Genomic DNA, 21,614 nt, shown 5'->3' on the forward strand with positions numbered 1-21,614 from the left:
CAAAAAGGGCCTTATAATATCAAATGTAGGACAATTAGATCCTACATATATTTTTGGTGGAAATACAAACTCGTACAACCATTTCAGAAAATAGTCTGGCAGCTTCTTATTAAGTTTTACATATATTTACCAAGTGAGCTAGATATTCTACACTAGACATTCATCAAAGAAGAATGAAAGCATGTGTCTACATGAAGACCTATATGGGACTGCTTGTAGAACTTTATCCAAAATTGCCCAAGCTGAGAACAACCAAATGTCCCTCTCCTTGAAAGTGTATAAGCTGTGGTACATCCATTCAATGGAACATAAGTCAGCATTAGAAAGGAACAAACTGCTGATCCAAGCAACAACATGGATGAATCTCAAGAACAATGCAAAATGAAACATACAAAATTCTATATACAGCATGATTCCATTTATACGACACTCTGGAAAAGGCAGAACTATAGTGTTGGTAATCGTATCAGCAATTGCTCGGAACTGGGAAAGGGGGAGGAAACTGACTATAGATGGCACAAGGGAACTTTTGAGGGCGATGGTCATAGTCTATATCTCGCTTATTTTGATATGACTATATGCATTTGTCAAAACTCACCGAACAGGAAAACATTTATACAGCTGTATACCTAAAAAGGATGAATTTTACTGGCTGTAGGTAATTTTTTACAGAAGTTCTTCTGTGGCTTCTCACAGGTCAGATAAAGTCAGAGCAGCTTAGCTTCAGAATCAAGGCCTCTAAGAACTGACCTAGCCAACCCCACCAGGCTTATTCTCTACGATTGCCCTTTACACACTGCATACATCATCCAAAATGAACCGTCTAGTGTTTTCCAGACATGCCCTGAGATTTTTTGCTTCCTTTCCCTTGCTCATGCACTTTCCTCCTCTCTAATTTTTTTCCTCTTCCCTGAAAGAAGTGAACCCTCGTGCAAAGAACATAGCTAGGAGCCCTGGGGAAAGGGGACTCTGCACTGAACTTCCTGAGTCCTCTGTCCAAACTTCCAAATCTCCACCAAAATAGCATGCACAGAGGCCTAGGAGGTAAAAGGGAGTGACCAGGTATGGACGGGGGGGAGGAGGAAGAGAATGCGGATCATGGTGAAGGCTATTTGTTGCCTTAGCCTTCCTAGGCTCAAAGGGTCCTCCCTCCTGGTCTCATCCTCCAGAAGGCTATAGGCTTAACAAACTTCCCCTACAGCCTGGATGTAGAAAAATCCTGGGCCCTCCTGCCTCACCCTCCTCCTCATATTGCCCTATAACTCTAGAGAAGGGGTTGAGTGCCCTCCCCAGAAAGCTGGGAGCCTCTCTGGGACAGAACTGCTGTCTCTCTGATTCTATTCTACAATGTCCTAGTAGCCAGGATACACCTGGCATTTAGTAAGTGCTCAATTAATTTTTGAAGACTGCACACATGAATGCTATTGCCCAGCAGCAACTTTAGGAAGTCCCTTTCTCTCTCTCTGAATTTCAGTGGACCCAATTGAAAAATATTGAGAGTAATTCCTACCTTTTAAAGTTACTGTATAGACTTCCCTGGTCCAGTGATTAAGAATCTGCCTTGCAATGCAGGGGACATGGGTTTTATCCCTGGTCGGGGACCTAAGATCCCAAATGCCAAGGAGCAACTAAGCCTATGCACCACAACTACAGAGTCCGTGCACTGCCATGAAAGAACCCACATGGCTGAACAAAAGATCTTGCAGGCTGCAACTAAGACCCAACACAGACACATAAATAATGAATAAATATTTAAAGCTACTGTGTACAGTAAATACATATAAAATCACTTTCAATATTATAAACTCCAATAATATAAGAATTTATTATTATTATTATTATAAAAATGGATATTTATGATACAGTTTCAGATTCCTGGACAAGGAATGGGACTTCAGTTGAAACTGTTAAAAAGTCAGTATGCCTACTCAAGTAATCATGAGGAAGTATTGATGTCTGCCATTCACTTCAAATTTTACCAAATTGTAAGATAATTATGGGGAGTAACATGTAAATTTGGCCTTGGAGTATAAAACAAAGCAGGTCAAAGGCTAACGGAGTTCTGCCAAGAGAAGGCACTGGTCATAGCAAACACCCTCTTCCAGCAACATAAGAGAAGACTCTACACATGGACATCACAAGATTGTCAATACTGAAATCAGATTGATTATATTCTTTGCAGCCAAAGATGGAGAAGCTCTACACACTCAGCAAAAACAAAACTGGGAGCTGACTGTGGCTCAGCTCATGAACTCCTTATTGCCAAATTCAGACTTAAATTGAAGAAAGAAAGGAAAACCACTAGGCCATTCAGGTATGACCTAAATCAAATCCCTCACAATAGTGGAAGTGACAAATAGATTCAAGGGATTAGATACGATAGAAAGAGTGCCTAAAGAACTGTGGACGGAGGTTTGTGACATTGTACAGGAGGCAATGATCAAGACCATCCCCCAGAAAAAGAAACGCAAAAAGGCAAAATGGTTGTCTGACGAGGGCTTACAAATAGCTGAGAAAAGAAGAGAAGCTAAAGGCAAAGGAGAGAAGGAAAGATATACCCATTTGAATGCAAAGTTCCAAAGAATAGCAAGGAAAGATGAGAAAGCCTTCCTCAGTGATCTGTGCAAAGAAATAGAGGAAAACAACAGAATGGGAAAGACTAGAGATCTCTTCAAGAAAAGTAGAGATACCAAGGGAACATTTTATGCAAAGATGAGCCCAATAAAGGACAGAAATGGTATGGACCTAACAGAAGCAGAAGATATTAAGAAGAGGTGGCAAGAATACACAGAAGAACTCTACAAAAAAGATCTTCATGACCCAGATAATCACGATGGTGTGATCATTCACCTAGAGCCAGACATCCTGAAGTGTGAAGTCAAGTGGGCCTTAGGAAGCATCACTATGAACAAAGCTGGTGAAGGTGACAGAATTCCAGGTAAGCTACTTCAAATCCTAAAAGATGATACTGTGAAAGTGCTGTACTCAATATGCCAGCAAATATGGAAAACTCAGCAGTGGCCACAGGACTGGAAAAGATCAGTTTTCATTCCAATTCCAAAGAAAGGCAATGCCAAAGAATGTTCAAACTACTGCACAATTGCACTCATCTCACACACTAGCAAAGTGATGATCAAAATTCTCCAAGCCAGGCTTCAACAGTATGTGAATCGTGAATTTCCAGATGTTCAAGCTGGATTTAGAAAAGGCAGAGGAACCAGAGATCAAATTTCCAACATCCACTGGATCATTGAAAAAGCAAATGAGTTCCAGGAAAAACATCTATTTCTGCTTTATTGACTACACCAAAGCCTTTGACTGTGTGGATCACAGCAAACTTTGGAAAATTCTTCAAGAGATGGGAATTCCAGACAACCTGAGAAATCTGTATGCAGGTCAAGAAGCAATAGTTAGAACTGGACACGAAACAACAGACTGGTTCCGAATCGGGAAAGGAGTACGTCAAGGCTATATATTGTCACCCTGCTTATTTAACTTATATGCAGAGTAAGTACATCATGAGAAATGCTGGGCTGGTTGAAGCATAAGCTGGAATCGAGATTGCCAGGAGAAATATTAATAACCTCAGATATGCAGATGACACCACCTTTATGGCAGAAAGCTAAGAAGAACTAAAGAGCCTCTTGATGAAAGTGAAAGAGGAGAGTGAAAAAGTTGGCTTAAAACTCAACATTCAGAAAACGAAGATCATGGCATCCGGTCCCATCATTTTATGGCAAATAGATGGGGAAACAATGGAAACAGTGACAGACTTTATTTTTTTGGCCTCCAAAATCACTGCAGATGGTGACTGCAGCCATGAAATTAAAAGACGCTTACTCCTTGGAAGAAAAGCTATGATCAACCTAAACAGCATATTAAAAAGTAGAGACATTATTTTACCAACAAAGGTCAGTCTAGTCAAAGCTATAGTTTTTCCAGTAGTCATGTATGGATGTGAGAGTTGGACTATAAAGAAAGTTGAGTGCTGAAGAATTGATGCTTTTGAACTGTGGTGTTGGAGAAGACTCTTGAGAGTCCCTTGGACTGCAAAGAGATCCAACCAGTCCATCCTAAAGGAAATCAGTCTTGAATATTCAATGGAAGGACTGATGTTGAAGCTGAAACTCCAGTACTTTGGCCACCTGATGCAAAGAACTGACTCATTGGAAAAGACCCTGATGCTGGGAAAGATTGAAGGCAGGAGGAGAAGGGGACGACAGAGGATGAGCTGGTTGGATGGCATCACCAACTCAATGGGCATGAGTTTGAGTAAACTCCAGGATTTGGTGATGGACAGGGAGACCTGGCGTTCTGCAGTCCATGGGGTTGCAGAATCGGACACAACAGAGCGACTGAACTGAACTGAAGATAATTAGAGATGGGTAGAAGGATGATACCCATCCTGGGCTTCCCTGGTGGCTCAGATGGTGAAGCGTCTGCCTGCAACGCGGGAGACCTGGGTTCGATTCCTGGGTTGGGAAGATCCCCTGGAGAAGGAAATGGCAATCCACTCCAGCACTCTTGCCTGGAAAATCCCATGGATGGAGGAGCCTGATAGGCTACAGTCTGTGGGGTCGCAAAGAGTCGGACACGACTGAGCGACTTCACTTTTCAAAAGGATGATAGACAATAGACAGGTGAGTAATAGATGGGTAGATAGAAAGATATGTCAGAAAGCAAGAAGAGTGAAACATTAATGACTGGAATATAAGTGATGCCTGTATAGGGGTACACTTTAAAATCCTTTCTATTTTGGTGTATGTTTAAAAGTTTTCATAATAGAACATCAACTGAAAAACTTAAGAAAAATAAGCTTCTGACAGATTGAACTGGATATTTCCTCGCATAGAGTTATCCAGACTCTGAACCATTTCATCAGAGTCTATTCCTTTAACAAATATGCATTGAGCTCCTTCTACGCGTGCCAGCTAGATACTGGAGTTGGAGAATAGAGAAGTTCTGTTCAGTAGGGACCACAGGCATATGAATAAATAATTAAAATATGATGGGAAAATGCTCCGATCTGGGAAGGCTCAAGAGGCTGAAAATAAAGAGACGTCATCTGGAAAAATCAGGGAAGGCTTCATATTTAAGTGAAGTTGTAGAAGATAAATAGGAATTTTCCAGATAGAAACTAAGAGAAGAGTGTTTCAAAACAGATCACAGTGTGGTTAAAGCACAGAGAGTGGTACACAGCGTGGCCTGGCCGGAGTGCAAAGTGGGCATGTCCACACAGCCAGAGGGTGGCCAGATGGAGTAAGGCAACCAGGTTGTAAGAGCCAGAAAGGTGACCGGGGGTGGGGGGGAACTTGGTCCATTGGTTGGTCAACCACATTTTAGAAGCAGCTATGGTGTGCACAGGTCTAAAAAATGAAGAACAAAAGGCTGCCTTTCCCACACAGGAGTCAAATCCCAGGCTGCCTAGCTGGAAACCCAGAACCTGCGGTTTGGCAGGAAGAAGCAGGTGAGGCTTGGGAGTGACAGATGAGAAAGATTGGCTGTCACTACACTACAGAAGGAGATTTTACAACTCTTCCGCACACATGCACCCTCCCTTGCCTGGACTGAAGACAGCAAACTGTTCGAGGCCATGTTGTGTTGCTACCCAGTCGTAAGTTGCTCAGTCATGTCCAACTCTTTGTGACCCTATGGATTACAGCTTGCCAGGCTCCGCTGTTCATGGGATTCTCTAGCCAGAATACTGGAGTGGGTTGCCACACCCATGGCCTCTCGAAACCTGCCAAGGAGGAGATGCTGACGTTCAGGGTGTGACTCAGAGCCCTGGTCCCCACCCTGCCTGCTATTTGGCTGCGGGCCTCTGAGCCATTTGCATCACCTCTACCCCTCTGCACCTCATTTTCTCCCTATATGGGAAGATAGGAGGAGGGCATGGCAACCCACTCCAGTATTCTTGCCTAGAGAATCCCATAGACAGAGAAACCCAGTGGGCTACAGTCCATGGGGTTGTTAAGAGCTGGACATGACTGAAGCAACCGAGCACGCATGCACACACATGCAAAGATAGCCCTGACAATCCCCATAGTCTGTGAGTTCTACATTTCTCCACCCACACACACTGGATTGTGGTTACCACTCTGGAGCCAAAGGCAGGGATTAACAATAGCACATCAACACAGAGGAGCTGTGAGGGTCCAATGAGAAAGCCTGGCAACCCACTCCAGTACTCTTGCCTGGAAAATTCCATGGACAGAGGGGCCTGGTGGGCTGCAGTCCACGGGGTCGCTAGGAGTTGGACACGACTGAGCGACTTCACTTTCACTTTTCACTTTCATGCACTGGAGAAGGAAATGGCAACCCACTCCAGCGTCCTTGCCTGGAGAATCCCAGGGAAGAGGGAGCCTGGTGGGCTGCCGTCTATGGGGTCGCACAGAGTCGGACACGACTGAAGCGACTTAGCAGCAGCAGCAGCAGCAATGAGAAAGCCTGCATCCTTCCAGACTCCATTTGTTCTCATTAATTCTTCTGCCTTAAATTTACTCTAATTTTTTTAAGCTTCTAGAATCAAATGATTGCTTCTGTTGGTTTCAATCTTTCTTATTTAATACTAAAAGCAATTAAAACTATGAATTCTAAAACTATGAATTTTGACAATATTATATAGGTTTTGATACAGAGTTTTCATTGCAGTTGACTTCTAAATGAACTATAATGTCAAACTAGATTTTCTCTTAGACCCAAGAACTTTGAAGAATTCTTACTATTTTCCAAGTACTTGGTTTTGAGGGTTATCCTTTTATTGTTAAGTCTTGTTTTATTGTACTTTGTTTAGAAAGAGTAACCTAAAATTTTCTATATAGGGTATTTTTAATTTAGATATTTTTAATGAGATCTTCTTAGAAGATCAACTTTTATTAATGTTCCATGAGTATCTGAAAATAATGTGGAGTAAAATATACCTATTCAAATCCTCCAAATAAATATTTATGTCCTTATCTGTCAAATTTTCAGACAGGTCTATTAAGAATTCCCATTATGACTGTGCAAGTTTGTCACTGGTATTTTGGGTGTGTGAAGGTTCATGGTGTTTATAACTGCAACTACTCATCTTTGTAGGAGAAGGCGATGGCACCCCACTCCAGTACTCTTGCCTGGAAAATCCTATGGATGGAGGAGCCTGGTAGGCTGCAGTCTGTGGGGTCACTAGGAGTCGGACACGACTGAGCGACTTCACTTTCACTTTTCACTTTCATGCATTGGAGAAGGAAATGGCAACCCACTCCAGTGCCCTTGCCTGGAGAATCCCAGGGACGGGGGAGCCTGGTGGGCTGCCGTCTATGGGGTCGCACAGAGTCGGACACGACTGAAGCGACTTAGCAGCAGCAGCAGAGCTCATCTTTGTCCCATTTAGTATTTTGCCTTAAATTCTATTTTGCTTGGTTTTTGTATTACCCCTTTTTCTTTTTGCTGTTTGAGAATGAGAATGCCTCCATCCTGGTAAATCACAGCTAGATATATTCTTATATTTCATGTCATCTTCTCCTTTCTTGGGCTCTTATGCTAATTCATTTTTCACTTGATTGGAGTATATCCCCCAGTAATATTTTCAGAAAAGATATATTTGGTATACATCCCAAATCCCTGTGCATCTCTATTTGCACATGAATGATGGTTTGGCTACACAGAGAATTCTACAGCCTCAAGTTTTTTTCATGTTGTATAAACAGTGTTTTCTATCATTCATGTTTCAGAGGAGCGGCCCAAAATATGTCTGATTGCCTTTTATTTAGATTGTAGGTTGTCTTCTTAGGTCTCATATTTGTAAGATCTTTATTTTACCTTTGAAACTCAGAAATTTCACTACATTTTTAGTGGACTGAATGCATATATTAACCCCCATCCCTCCTGAAATCTCACTAAAACAGGAGTAAAGGAATACAAATTTGAAATCATGTACCCACAAGGACAAAAAGAATAGAAGCAGCAGCAGTAAGAATATTTTGGAAGTTGAAAAGCAGATGGAAGAACAGTAACTATGTTAACATACTCAAGAACGCTAAATCCCAAGGCAGCAGAAGTTAAAGCTAAGAATTCCCTCACTCCAAAAACCCAGGTACTGGCAGCGCCTGGTACCTCTGGCAGTGGGAGTGAAAGCAGAACCAAAACAGGGCTACTGATGGAAAGTCTGTGTAATATCAGCTTCCCTCTCCACTCTCTGCAGCCAGAGGAGAGCCCTTATTAAATGAAGACTGCAGAATTGATTCTCTGGAGACAGAGAAGTTCTCTGTACAGGATGACACCAGGCAGAGTCAATGTTATGAGTATCCTATTTATTAATAAAACAGGGAATCAAATGGGAGTTCGGTCACTAAATACTGAGACCTCTAGGTTCTTCTCCCCAGCATAAAGCTCTGGCACCCAGGTTTACATCTCCCAGAACTTTCTCTGGCCAAGGCCAAGAGGAAAACATCTAACATCACTGACATTGAAATTCCCCCAGTGAAAATACCCAGCTTGGTCATGTTACGGTTAAACCCACGAACAGGTGCTCCAGGAGAGAACGAAAAGTGCCTCAGAGTCTTCAGCAGGATGTTCACTTGGACATAAGTGCACAGTTAAGGATCACCAGAGGGGCTTCCCTGGTCCAGCGGTTAAGAGTCCACCTTGCAATGCAGGGGACACCGGTTCAATCCCTGGTCCAGGAAGAGTCCACACGACTTGAGGCAACTAAGCCTGTGTACCACAAGTACTGAGCCCACACTCTAGAGCCCCTGAGCCACAACTACTGAAGTTTGTGCACCCCAGAGCCCATGCTCTGCAACAAGAGAAGCCATTGCAATGAGAGTACCGCACACTGCAACTACAGACTAGACCCCACCCTCCGCAACTAGAGAAAGCCCATGTGCAGCCACGAAGACCCAGTGCAGCCAATAAATAAATGAATTAGAAAAGTGATTACCAGATATTTGAGAACATTTTTTCGTATGGAAGACTGAGGCCAAAACAAACACACGGGGAAACAAAGAGAGAGAGAGACAATGACAGGAAAACTTGTCTTAATAATATCTTCAAAGGATAAGAAAGCATTGTGTCCATGAAATAAAAGCATGCTGTTACTAAAAGGGACATTCAGAAGACAAACATAACTCTTAGAAATTCAAATATGAACTCAGAAATGAAAACCTCAGTGAATGAATGAGAGAATATTTCTCGTCACCTGAAAACAGCTCAGTCGTACCCAGGGCAGAACCAAGCACAGACTAGGCTTTTCAAATGAACCAATAAATGAAACAGCATATAAAGAAATCTTTCTTCCCAATGTATGACCTACCTTCTGTGCTGCATAGCACAGTCCTCCATACCCAAGAGCCCAACTGAGTCAGGACTTCACGAACAATGAACTTGAGCCCCAGGGAGAATCATATACCAGCCTGACCATCAGACTCTCACAGGTATCTGCTGATTAGCTCCCATTCAGTAACATTCATAAGCCTTAATTATACCTGGCCATGTCCTACAGGGTATAAAGCATTCCCCTTTTACAGATGAAAAACCTGAGGTCTAAAAGACAAAGGTGACTCTTGGCTGGAGACAGGTCTACAAGGAGAACCCATAATTTGTGTGGTCAGCTTCAAGAGTTCCTGTTTTTGTTGTTGTTGTTGTTGTTTATTCTAATGATAAAAGTCACGTTTATTTGGAAAAATTCAAACATTTCAGAAATAAAACAAGGCAGAATGCCAAAGACCCTCCAGGTTTAACCATGGTCAGCATTTTGGGGCCTAGTCCTCCATAGTGCTATCTATGCATAGGGCAGTGCATTTTTAAAAAATAAGGTGAAATTCCTCCCTTTCCTTTATACATTTAATATGCCACTATAATTGAATGTTAAATAATATCCACAAAAAGGAACTGGTGTTATATCAAGCTAGTCAGAATCTCCAAGGTATGAAAAAATGATTTGCTTGGAGTGGGGGAGAATTTTCTATTACAGTACAATCATTATATCATAAAATTAACCACATTTAGTGCATTCACACTGTTATGAGGATTTCTTTAAGTCTAATAAACAAAGAATTTCCAAATAAAGGAGCCATTACCTTTAAAGACACCACTTTAAAAACATTTGCCAAAAATTCTCACTTTGGCAATGCGTCTTTAATGGATTGTTATTCTATTTTTTAAAATATTCACACAAACTTACTCTTTCAAACAAAGTTTATAATAAATTTATTCAATTCACCCTACCAACCCCCTTACAATTTGATAAAAATGGCATTAAATGTGTACATCAATGGGAAGAATTACTATTTTTCCAATATCATCTTTCCACCCATGAACATGGTATTCTCTCCAGTTATTCAGGCCTTTTTTCAATATCTTTTAGTAAAGGTTTCTATATTTTTTTTTCATTTAAGTCTTAAATATACTTATTAAGTTTATCCCAGTGCATTTTATTGTTTGCGTGCCTAATAGGAATGGAATCCTGTTCTTCTTCTCAATTAAGTTTTCTATTTGTTGTGGTATCAGAGGAAACTTTATACACATTACAGCACTAGCTTCCCTGGTGTTACCGTTTTAAAATGAACTCTCGGATTTATTTAGGTAAACACACATATCATTATAAATTGTGATGATTTTGCTCCTTTATTAATATTTTTATTCCTTGTCTTACTATGTTTGCTAGAAACTCCAGAACAATGTTGAACATTCCCAGTGATATAAGCATCTCTGTTTTGTTCTTGACTTCAGGAGAAATCTTTAGTATTTTACTCTCACATTTAATGTTTTTGACCTCCTCTTTCAAAGCTCCCACCCTCCCTCAGGACTCAACTGTCTTCCTATTTCTCTACAGTCTGTATCAAATATCTGTCTGAGTAGAAGCTTTTCCTTGGGTCTTTAGACAACAGAGGGTTGTTTAAGCCGTTGTGGTTTCTTTTCCTGGATCATGTGCACTTCCAGCCTCTGTAAAAACTTAACCCTTGTATTAACAAGACAGAATTCTGTCAAGGTACCGCAGAAGCTAAGGGCAAGGGAAGCCAGCACTTAAACATGCCTACAGAGTGTCATCCACAGGGCAGGGCGCATGTACATGCATGATCTTCTTTAACACTTAACGAAGACTCTACAATGTGGTAATTTTGTTCACTCTCACTTTTCAGATGAAAGTCTGTCTCCAAGTAACATGTCTCATGCCACATAGCTGTGTAGGAGACACAGAATTCTGAGCCAGGTTAAAAGGGAAATCCTATAACTCGCACAGGCCTAAATGTTGGGTGTTTTAACAGTGGTGAAGGGACAAATTTGTACCAGAAGGGAGGCAGATGTGCAGGGGGAGAAAGCTGAGGGTCCAGTGGGAGTGGGCCATCCTTCTCTCCTCTAGAGCCCTTTGCTGAGCAAACAGTATGTAGGATGGGGCTTTGCTGACAGGTTGCAGGGGAGGGTTGGCCTTGCCAGAATCAGAGCATCACACTCTTCCCAGCTCACCATCCCCCAAACCCTTACATGGGCACTGGTGTGTGGAAAGGGCCCTGAACTAGAAAGAAAGGCCTGGAGCCTAGCCGCAGCTCTATCACCATCAGCTGTGTGACCTTGGGCAAGTTGCTACACTCTCGGGTCCTGGTTCAACACCTGTAGAGGAAGGCTAGCCACCTTGTTTAGAAAGGGCAAGAACACACTTTTGCACACGAAAATAGTCCGCGTGGCTTTCAGTTAAACAAGGAAGATGAATCTGTGCATTTACCTCTATTCCTTCTTGCAATTCACTGAATGAAGTATAAAGGAGTTGTTTTTAAACAGACGAGCAAGAAAGGGAGAAGAGGTATCAGGGGACAAGGATGTTTACAATTTCAAGGAAATGCAAAGTGCAGGGAGTCATGAGCAGAGCTGAGAGGGCCTAAGAGCAAGCTGCCTGCAGCAGGCAAGCCAATGAGAAGCTCGCCAGCTCCTGCTACAAACCCCAGAGACGCCCGGAAATTAGAGCCACAAGTATCTCAAAACGCAGGAGCGAAACTGCTGAAAACAAGAGGAAAGTCAGACCCTCTGCACCACACACACTTCGCCCACCCAGCAGGAGGCTGGAGGGTTATTACTGAGACAGAGAGTCAGGGTGGCAGTGGGGGAGCTCAGTGGATGGTGGGCAGACAGGCACTATAGTAAGAACAGAGGGAGTAGGTGAAGTCCATATACTGACTTAGACTCCTCAACCCTCCTTCCCTTAAACACCAGCAATCACATTCACCACCATCCCTACCCTCAGGATATAGGATTCTTGTCTAGAGAAGCTAAAAGGTGCCACTGAAAATGCCTAGAAATATTGACTTTAGAGTCTCCCAATGAAATGACCAGATCCCCATCTTCGCTCCCAGTGAAGCCCTACCCAGACCCATAGCATTTCTTAGTGCTTTCTTCTCAAATATGAACAAGTGAAAGAAAAAAGGGGAACTGGGAAGAAGTGGAGACAATGCAGGGAGCAAAAGGAAAAGGAAAGAAGACTGTCATTGTCGTCCTTAAATGAAAGAACACCCTGCATGCAGAACTAGGGGCTAGAAGAAGATAAAAATGCAATCCACACTGCAAAAGAACCCTCGGAAACTTAAAAAGATGAGATTCAAATTTTCAAAAGGCAATAGCAGGGTCTGAAATGTTAAAAAAAAAAAAATAGGACAAAAAAGGCAGAAATAAGAAACAAGGAAAAAAAGAAGAACAGAGCATCAAGCCAGAATGTCTACCATTCATCTAAAAAAGAGAGGAGAGAACACAGAAGACAGGAAATCACCAAAGACAAAAACACAAAAAATTCTCCCAGAATAGAAGGTCCTAAGCTTCCAGAAGGAAGGAATGGATCAAGGACCCAAAACAATGGATGAAAATAAACTCACACTCGACCCATTATCTAAGACTTCCCTGGTGGCTCAAAAGGTAAAGAATCTGCCTGCAGTGCAAGAGACCTGGGTTCAGTCCCTGGGCTGGGAAGATCCCCTGGAGAAGGGAATGACTATCCACTCCAGTATTCTTGCCGGGAGAGTTCCATGGATAGAGGAGCCTGGCGGGCTACAGTCCATGGGATCACAAAGAGTTGGACACGACTGAATAACTAGCACTTTCACACTTTTTTCAGACCTGTTATCATGAAATTCCAGTACACAAGGGACAGAGGGACAGAAAGAGGATCCCACAAACTTCCAGATAGGAAGGTGCAGGCTGCCTACAAAGGACAGGAAAACCAAGATGGCATTGAAATTGTTAACAACCACGCTTGAAGGTCGAAGGCAATGGAGCAAAGCCTTCAAAATTCTCAGGGAAAATTATTTCCAACTAAAGTTTTATTTCCAACCAAACTACTGATCAGCTGTGCAGGGAGGAAAAAGCATCTTTTTCAGGCATGCAGCCTATCAACAATGTCACCTCCCATTATCCTTTCTAAGGAAGCCATAAAAGCATGGGTGTCAATCAAGAAGGAAGACATAGGTCCACTTTGATTAAAGACACATATATATCTATATACAAAAGCTGGTTTTCCCTGAGAGATCTGGTCCCATGGAATATGGTCTTCATGCCCACACGAGAATTTCCAGCAATGGAATTTCCAATTCTTAAGTTCATGTTTATTCACCTTTTAACATTCCTGAAGTTGAGATTGCATGGCAACTGGTGGCACAGCATCTTAGTTTAGTAAAACATGGAGGCAGCTAACATTCACAGTTTGACAGTCAGCCATGGTATTTCATGCATATTTTTTCTTAGGTTTCCCAACTTCCTGAGATGAGTTTTACCAACCCCATTTTCAACACCAAGAAATAGACGCCCCATGGTGACGGCACTCAAGGCAATCCTAGACTGTGTGGGTTGTGGGTGAGGGAGTCCGTGTCCATCGAGTTCCTTTCCTCCTTACCACCAGCTATGGACAGAGTATCTCACAGTCCTCCACTCATTTGACAGCTGAGGGAAATGAGGCTCAGAGAGGTTGATCGATGTGCCCTACCTCCCACAGCCAGTACGCATCAGAGCTGGCATCTGAACTCTTTCCATTGCCACAGCTGTTTGGCTGGCCCTAGGGACAGCAGCTGTGTTCCCATGGGAACCAAGCATGAGCACACCCCTGCCCAGCCCAGAGTAAGCCCCTCCGTGCCCTGGCCCTCTGCTGGAGCTCCAGCGACACTCACTGCATGATCATCTCCCGCACTGGGTCCGAGGGGTAGCGCTTGGATCCACCCATGAACAGGGACCGGTATCGCTGCCGACAGTCCTTTGTCTCCAACAGCTGAGTGTTGAGGTAGCGACCCACCCCTACGGGGTTCTGCACCAGAGAGAGGAGGCAGGACATTAGCAAGCTGGATGCCTGGCCTGGAGACTCAATCTCCAGTCTCCCCCCCGTCTCCCTATTCCATCTGTTACAGATTGAATTATGTTCCCCAAAGAGATAGGTGGAGTCCTAACCCCCAGTACCTCAGAGTGTGAGCTTATCTGGAAATAGCTACAGGTATTACCGGCTAAGATGAGCTCATACTGGAGTAGGGTGTGTCCTTCCTCCAATGTGACCAGTGTCCTCATAAGCAGGGACACACAGTGGGGAGATGGCCATTCAAAATGGAGGCAGGGTCTGCAGCAAGGCATTTACAAGCCAAGCAGTTCCAAGCATCACCAGCCACCACCAGCAGCTTGAAAGAGGGCAGGAAGGATCTCCCCTACAGGTTTCAGAGGAAATGTGGTTCTGTCGATACCTGAATTTCAGACTTCTGGCTCCCAGAACTGTGAAAGGGTAAATTTCTGTTGTTTCAAGCCATCTGGTTTGTGATACTTTGTTATGGCAGCTTTGCTACCTTATGTAGGAAGTTAATACCCCATCCTTTGGACTGCAAGGAGATCCAACCAGTCCATTCTAAAGGAGATCAGTCCTGGATGTTCTTTGGAAGGAATGATGCTAAAGCTGAAACTCGAGTACTTTGGCCACCTGATGCAAAGAGTTGACTCACTGGAAAAGACTCTGATGCTGGGAGGGATTGGGGGCAGGAGGAGAAGGGGACGACAGAGGATGAGATGGCTGGATGGCATCACCGACTCGATGGACGTGAGTTTGACTGAACTCTGGGAGTTGGTGATGGACAGGGAGGCCTGGAGTGCTGCAATTCATGGGGTCGCAAAGAGTCGGACACGACTGAGCGACTGAACTGAACTGAACTGAATACCCCATCCCACCCAGAAACTTGGGTTGTAGGTATAAGAAGCCCTCGTGGAGAGGTTCAGAGGGGAGATGTTGCCTGTCCATTGTGACTAGTGAGGGCAGGAGGAAGGCAGGACAGGAACCCGCTATCCGTACAGAATCTGTCCCAAGGTCAGACTGGGTCTCCAAGTGATGACCCTCCCCCTGTAGGAGGTGCAAGCTGGAGGTGAGAAAAGGAAGACGTGGGGCCTTGACTGGCTCGACCTCACAAGAACAGAATAGGGCAGGGGGTGCTGGCACACGGGGGCCGAGATATCACTGGGAGATGAAAAGGTGGAGCAGAAGGGGGAGAATTGGGGTCTGGGGATGCGAGATGGGGCAGGAAGAGCTTAGTGGCAAGATGTTCCCAGGGAAACCTGGAGAAATACACAGCTTAAAAATACACAGCTGCAGAGAGCGGAGGGGCAGGGGGTGGCGCCAGCCACTCGGGAGCAGCAACCATGTCAGTTTCAGGAAGCTGTTCTGGGCCAGAGAAGCCCTGGGTTGTTGTTTTTTTTTCCTAAAACCAAGGCTTTTCCTTGTCCTAAACTGTAATAATGCGTCTGATTTTGGTTTCCTCGAGAGCTATATTTCTGTCCGTCACCTGTGTACTGGCCCCTGTGTTTCCCACTCTGGCCCACTCCTCACTCCCACTCCCCCAGTCTTTTTGGAGTTTGTGACGCTAATTTGAAATGGACAGTGTTCTCTTGAGAGCACGTGAGGTTGTTAAATTCCCGCTAGACATTTTTCTAACATGGCTCTAAGGTCCTTGTTGCCATTTGTGATAAGTGATAGGTAATTTATTGGAAACATGTGCATACATTTATATTCAGAGGAAATTACAGTTTGCACTATTAAAAGATCTTGACTGATTTAAAAAAAATACCCAGCTGTTTGGAAACAGGCAAAACTAACCTGTGCTAATGGAAGTCAGGACAGGAACCACCTGATGGGGACAGAGGTTGAGGGGGTGGCCCTGGGGGGCTGAAAACGTTCTTCAACCCTCTGGGGGACCATTGCACAATGAGTCCATTTTGTGACCTGTCGTGGAGCTACTCATTTAGGACTCATGCTCATTTCTTTATGGTTATCAGACCACAGGAAAAGGCGGGCTTGGAAAGTGAAGGGCAGGAATGAGAAACAGAATACTCAATGCCATCTAGCAAATGCAGAAGGCCGGCACACGAGCTCAAGAGTGTGGCTGTCTTACAGGAACACCAACAAGCTGACGATGACATCTTACACGCGGGGCGGCTGCCACTGGTGGGGAGGGGAGAAGGGTCAGGAGGGCCCTTGCTTAACCGGAGACGAGAAATGGGCCAACTCCCTCAGGTATCCCTGAGGCCCCAAGACAAACACAAAGACAATGGAGGGAGCATTCCCCTGGAAAATAAGAGTGTGATGGTTCTGGGTGATGTCCATTAGCACAGTGGTTCTCCAACTGGTCCCTGGAACAAGCACTATCAGCATGGCCTGAGAACTCATTAGAAATGCATGTTCCTGGGCCCCGCTCCAGGCTTACTGAATCAGAAGCTCTGGTTTGCAGCCCAGCCATCTGTATTTTAGGAAGCCCTCCAGGTGATGCTAATGCCCACCCAAGTTTGAAAAACCACTGCCTTAGAGCAATGAGACAGCGGGGGTACGTGTTAGTCACCAACCTGCTGGGAAAAGCAGGTGGGATCCACTCCCTCGGAGCATCAGTTTCCAGGGCTGCCTGGAGAGGGTTCCCTGCCCCTCACCGTGTGCCCCCCACAAAGACCTACTCGCCCAGTTTCCCATGATCACCTGGTAGGCCTTCGAGCCTGTCCGCTTGGAGGACAGCAGGAAGGGAGGCTGGCTGGTGCGTTTGCACTCCTTCTCTGGAGGAAGCCACATACCAGGACCAGATGTAGCCTAGGAGAGAGGAATGAAGGCCGGAAGCTTGAGAGGGCAGGCGCTGGTCAGCCTGGGGCCAGGGCAGGTGACCTCACCTACCTGGCAGCCCTGGGCCTGGAGCCAAGAATACTGGGAGGCACCCAGCTACCCCCAACTCACCTGGAGCCCATTCTCTAGGGGTGAAGGGGCCCTGCGGTGCCCTCATGACCCCTGCTACCCGCTCTGTCCCTGCCCATCAGCCTGACACCTCTTTTCAGATTCCCGGGGTGGGGGCCCTCCGGGTCTGGCAGGGTCCAGAGAGGTGTTCCAGAACCCAGCCTGGGGAGCGGAAGCCACTCAGACTTTGGAGCTAGTTGAGCTGGGCTCCACTCCCAGCTCCTTTTCCCCTTTGCTGGGAGCCTGGGCAAATCCCTTCTGATCTCTGGGCCTCAGTTTTCTTTCATGAAATGTAAAAGACAATCCCTTCCTCAAGGAGGCTGAAAGTTGCCTGGCCCAGAGCAGGTATTCAGGAAGTGTTGGTACCCTTGCTCATTCCTCTCCACCCCCTCACCTTCCCAAGCCCTCAGCGATCTATGGGGGACAGACCATGCGTGGGGGTCAACTAAAGTCCAGAAGCTACTCAGATCACTGGCTGCTGAGCCCTCAGAGAGGAGCCCACCACTCCTCTGAACGGAACAGGTGTGTGCTTCTTACACTCAGCCCACCTCCAGATTTCCCCTCATCCTCTCTGCAGGGGAGAGAGGGGCAGAAATGCCCACTGAGCACTTCCCGGCTGCCAGGCTCCTTGCTAGAGACTCTAGTACTAACCTCATTGAATTCTCACAGCCACCTGGTCACTCTCACGGGACAAGTGTGTAAACCAAAGCTCAGAGAGTGAGAGAGACTGACCCATTGAGACCAGTGAGTACCAGACCAGGATTGGGAACTAGGTGAGTCTGGGACCCAAACCTGGGCTTTCCCCTGAAACAGCCACCTCCATCCCACCCTGCCTCTGCATAGGGAGTCCCCTTCCAAGAAAAGAGGGAAGGAAGGCCACAGCGGGGACACTGACTAGTTTTCGGGGGCACTGGCTAAGGGTGGTCCAGTAGATTCTTTCTGTAGGGGTTTGCGGGTTGCGAGGAACTTTTGAAAAAACTCCACGCCTCTTATTGTGATGCAGGTTAAGCTCCTCCACGAAGCTCTGGAAATTCGTCAGTTCCCTGGGTCTTTTTTTCTGAGAAACAGAGGGGGATAAAAGAGATCTGTTATGCCAAGAAAAGCAAGATCTGTGTTTCCAGAGCTTTCCCACAGAGACAAGCAGGGGGTCCAGCCGGTGGCGGGGCAGGCAGGTGGGGGTCTCTAACAGCCCCTCCTGTGTGCTACACCCTGCAGCCCAGCTTGCCTTCATCTACTTCTTCCACTTGCTTCGTGGACATTTACTGACATTTATTCTAAGCAGGAGCGATAGTCCAAATACATACAAACCAGTGTGATGGGGGAACACTCAGGATTCTTAGGGCAGTGGAACTACTCTGTATGACACTATAATGGTGGATATGTGTTATTATACATTTATCCAAACCCATAGAACACACAACACCAAGAGTGAACCCTAACATAAGCTATGGACTTCAGGTGATAATGTGTCCATGTAGACTCATTGTCTGTAACAAATATTCCCCTCTGGTGTGGATTACTGATAGTAGGGGGCTGTGCATGTAGGGGGTGCAGAGGACATATGAGAACCTGTACTTTCTGCTCAGTTTTGCTGTGAACCTAAAACTGCTCTTGAAAATGCCTATTTTTTCGATAACACAAAATCTTATCCTGTGGACCGGGCATTGGCTGTAGGGCCTGAGGAGGGTCCAAGGACCCTGCTATGCTGTGCAGGACACCTTATCAGCTGGTCATCAGGAGGACTGGGAGGCCACAGGGAGAAGCCAGGTTGCAGGGAGGGGCCAAAAGTATTTCAGCATTTCACCACCACCCACCTCACATCCTAGCGCTCCTGATGCCTTGATCGTAGGCTCCACCTCCTGCTAACACTCTGCCTAGTTTTCACTTGTGATTGTGTTTCTTTTTGCATTAAAATGTAAGTACCACAGGGGGAGGTTCCCCTGCAGCTAGACAATTACCTGGACCAAGGTACACATGAGTTACATGCGTAACGGGAGTTAGATAAAGTGAAAGTGTTAGTCGCTTAGTCGTATCCAACTCTTTGTGATCCCATGGACTGCAACCCGCCAGGCCCCTCTGTCCATGGAATTCTCCAGGCAAGAATACTGGAGGGGGTTGCCATTCCCTTCTCTAGAGGATCTTCCCAACCCAGGGATAGAAGCTGTGTCTCCTGCAATGCAGGCAGATTCTTCCAGTTGCTATGAAAGCAAAGCCCAGGGTGCTAGGGAATCACATAACAGGATTTGGTGGGTGCAGGAAATGGTTGCACCAAGCTAAAATTCTACCTCAGTTTCTTCTCTTGACCCTCCAGTTCTCTGCCACTAACCCAGACAGCTTAGCTGGGTCTGCGGTGGCTGGAAGTGTTTGTAAAACAGCAGGACACCCAGGCTGCACCATCCAGGTCTCAGCAGGCCTGGTGGCCTCCAGGCCTGGCACTGTGACCACTTGCATCTCCTCTGTAGTTCACGCTGGTGCAGACAAGAAGGGACTGGTGGTGAAGCCAGACAGCGTCCCGGGGTTCAAATCCCAGCTCTGCCTCTTCCAGCTGCGTGGCTAGCCTCAATCTCCCCATCTAGCACAAAGAGCCTTATCCCTCCATTGCTGGGAGTGGGGAGTGAGCAGGATATGGGGAGGGCCCCCTGTTCCCCCACCTCCCCCTCGCAGAGCCTGGCACACAAGGTGCTGTGGATGAGCGAGGCTGGTCTTCCTGCCGGGGAAGGCACAGCCCGTCTGGCACACACCTGCACAGAGTAATGTCCGTAAGGCTGGGGCTTGCTTCGGTCACCAGAGAAAATGTCGTAGGGGCCACGGGTGCCCGTGATTTTTGCCAGGCACACTTCGATGCCACTTTTAAAGGTGTACGTGCCCGGTGCCAGACCACTCCCCTGGAACAGAACACAGAGGACAATCCCTACAGGTACATCACCCTCTTGGGGCCTCAGGTTCCCCATCTGCCCTGGGACTCCCCCCACCCAGGGCTGTACAGGAAGCTGGGTGAGGCCTGGCCAGGTGAGGGGGATACCTGATGAGCCAAGGGGGGCGGCTTGTTGGCCATTCTGCACATGAGGCCCTCGGAGTGAGACCGGTTCCAGGCACTCTCCTCCAGCTTCGTGAATGGGTTGCCCTTCTCCCCATAATTTCCAGGCCCTGGATAGTAGTTCTGGGGGTGGGGGAGGGATACAAAGGCCATTAGTCCCACTCCTTGTGCTACTGTGTGCACCTGAGGGAGAGATGCCCCCCAGAGGGGAACGGGATTGTCAGAGACCCTGCATGTTAACTGCCTTCCAGAAACACACAGCACTGTGGGCCTGCGGGCCTCTGCCACCGCTCAAGACTTCAGTTCCGAAATTCAGATTCTCGAGACTTCCCTGGTGGCACAGCGGATGAGAATTCACCTGCCAGTGCAGGGGACACGGGTTCCATCCCTGGTCCCGGAAGATCCCACATGCTGCGGAGCAACTAAGTCTGTGCACCGCAACTACTGAGTCCTTGGGCTGCGACTGCCGAAGCCCGTGCACCTGGAGCTTGCGCTCCACGGCAAGAGAAGCCGCTGCAGTGAGAGGCCTGAATACCACAACCAGAGAGAGCCTGCACACAGCAAAGACTCAGCACAGCCACAAAAAATAAGAAATAAAAAAGCTCAGATTCTTCCCTGAGGCCCCACTAGTCTGTCCAACTTATCCCTCACAGCTCCCTTCCTAGGTCTGACACTTCAGCTAAAGTGAGGTTCTTGCTGGTCCTCAAACATACGCAGTCTGCCAAACTCCCTGCCTTTGCTTGCTTGTGCCGTTACTGCCACCCTTCCTGTCTTCTTGACCTTGGAAGATTCTAGTCCTGCAAAGTCAGCTCAAATGTCGTCTCTCTTGAGAATGAAGCTATCCTTCCCCTATCCCCAGACAGCCACTTGCTTTGGTGATCTCAGAAATCCCATCCATTATACATACCCCAGAGTTGTAGCCCTGCGTTAACATGAATGGGTTTTCCACTGTTCTGTGAACAGTGCTGTGACCTGGAGGTATCTGGAGTCCCAGGTTCGAATCCTGGCCCCTCTGCTTCCTAGCTGAGTGATCTTGGGCATGCCACTTAAAAGACCCTCCTTAGCCTCATGGTCCATATTGTAAGCACAGGGACAGTGGTACTTTCTTCCAGGGTAATGAAAATGAAAGGAAATAATGTCATTAGAGCCTCCTGCACATTCTCAGCCCATAGCACATGCCAATATCTGGTAGTCAGAGTCGGGTGGCTATCTTGACAGAGGGGGTTGGGGGAGTGGAAAGTGGTGGAGAAAGAGGTAAGAGAGGTTGAGAACTGGTCATGGGTGGAATGACCATCTGGGTCGGAATGACCCTGGCTGCAACAACTGCCAGGGTCAGAGGTATGGCCTTTCTAGGTGTAATGAAGAGAGCCACCCTGCAGGGTAGGT

The 21,614-nt window shown here is 46.2% G+C and overlaps 1 protein-coding gene across 1 annotated transcript in view; it reads right to left on the reverse strand.

Moving 5' to 3' along the window:
• Nucleotides 1-21,614, reverse strand: part of LOC104993789 (chromosome unknown open reading frame, human C1orf177) — a 35,774-nt gene that overhangs the window by 1,232 nt on the left and 12,928 nt on the right. The window contains exons 6-10 of the mRNA XM_010847193.1: nt 20,214-20,351; nt 19,933-20,076; nt 18,087-18,248; nt 16,928-17,053; nt 14,124-14,257 (exon numbers count right to left, since the gene is read on the reverse strand). Of these exons, the coding sequence (XP_010845495.1) occupies nt 14,124-14,257; nt 16,928-17,053; nt 18,087-18,248; nt 19,933-20,076; nt 20,214-20,351 (704 nt within the window). The remainder of the gene's footprint in view (nt 1-14,123; nt 14,258-16,927; nt 17,054-18,086; nt 18,249-19,932; nt 20,077-20,213; nt 20,352-21,614) is intronic.

Source organism: Bison bison, unplaced genomic scaffold (genome assembly GCF_000754665.1).
Source record: "Bison bison bison isolate TAMUID 2011002044 unplaced genomic scaffold, Bison_UMD1.0 scf7180017864244, whole genome shotgun sequence".
In the NCBI taxonomy this organism is placed as follows: Eukaryota; Metazoa; Chordata; class Mammalia; order Artiodactyla; family Bovidae; genus Bison; species Bison bison.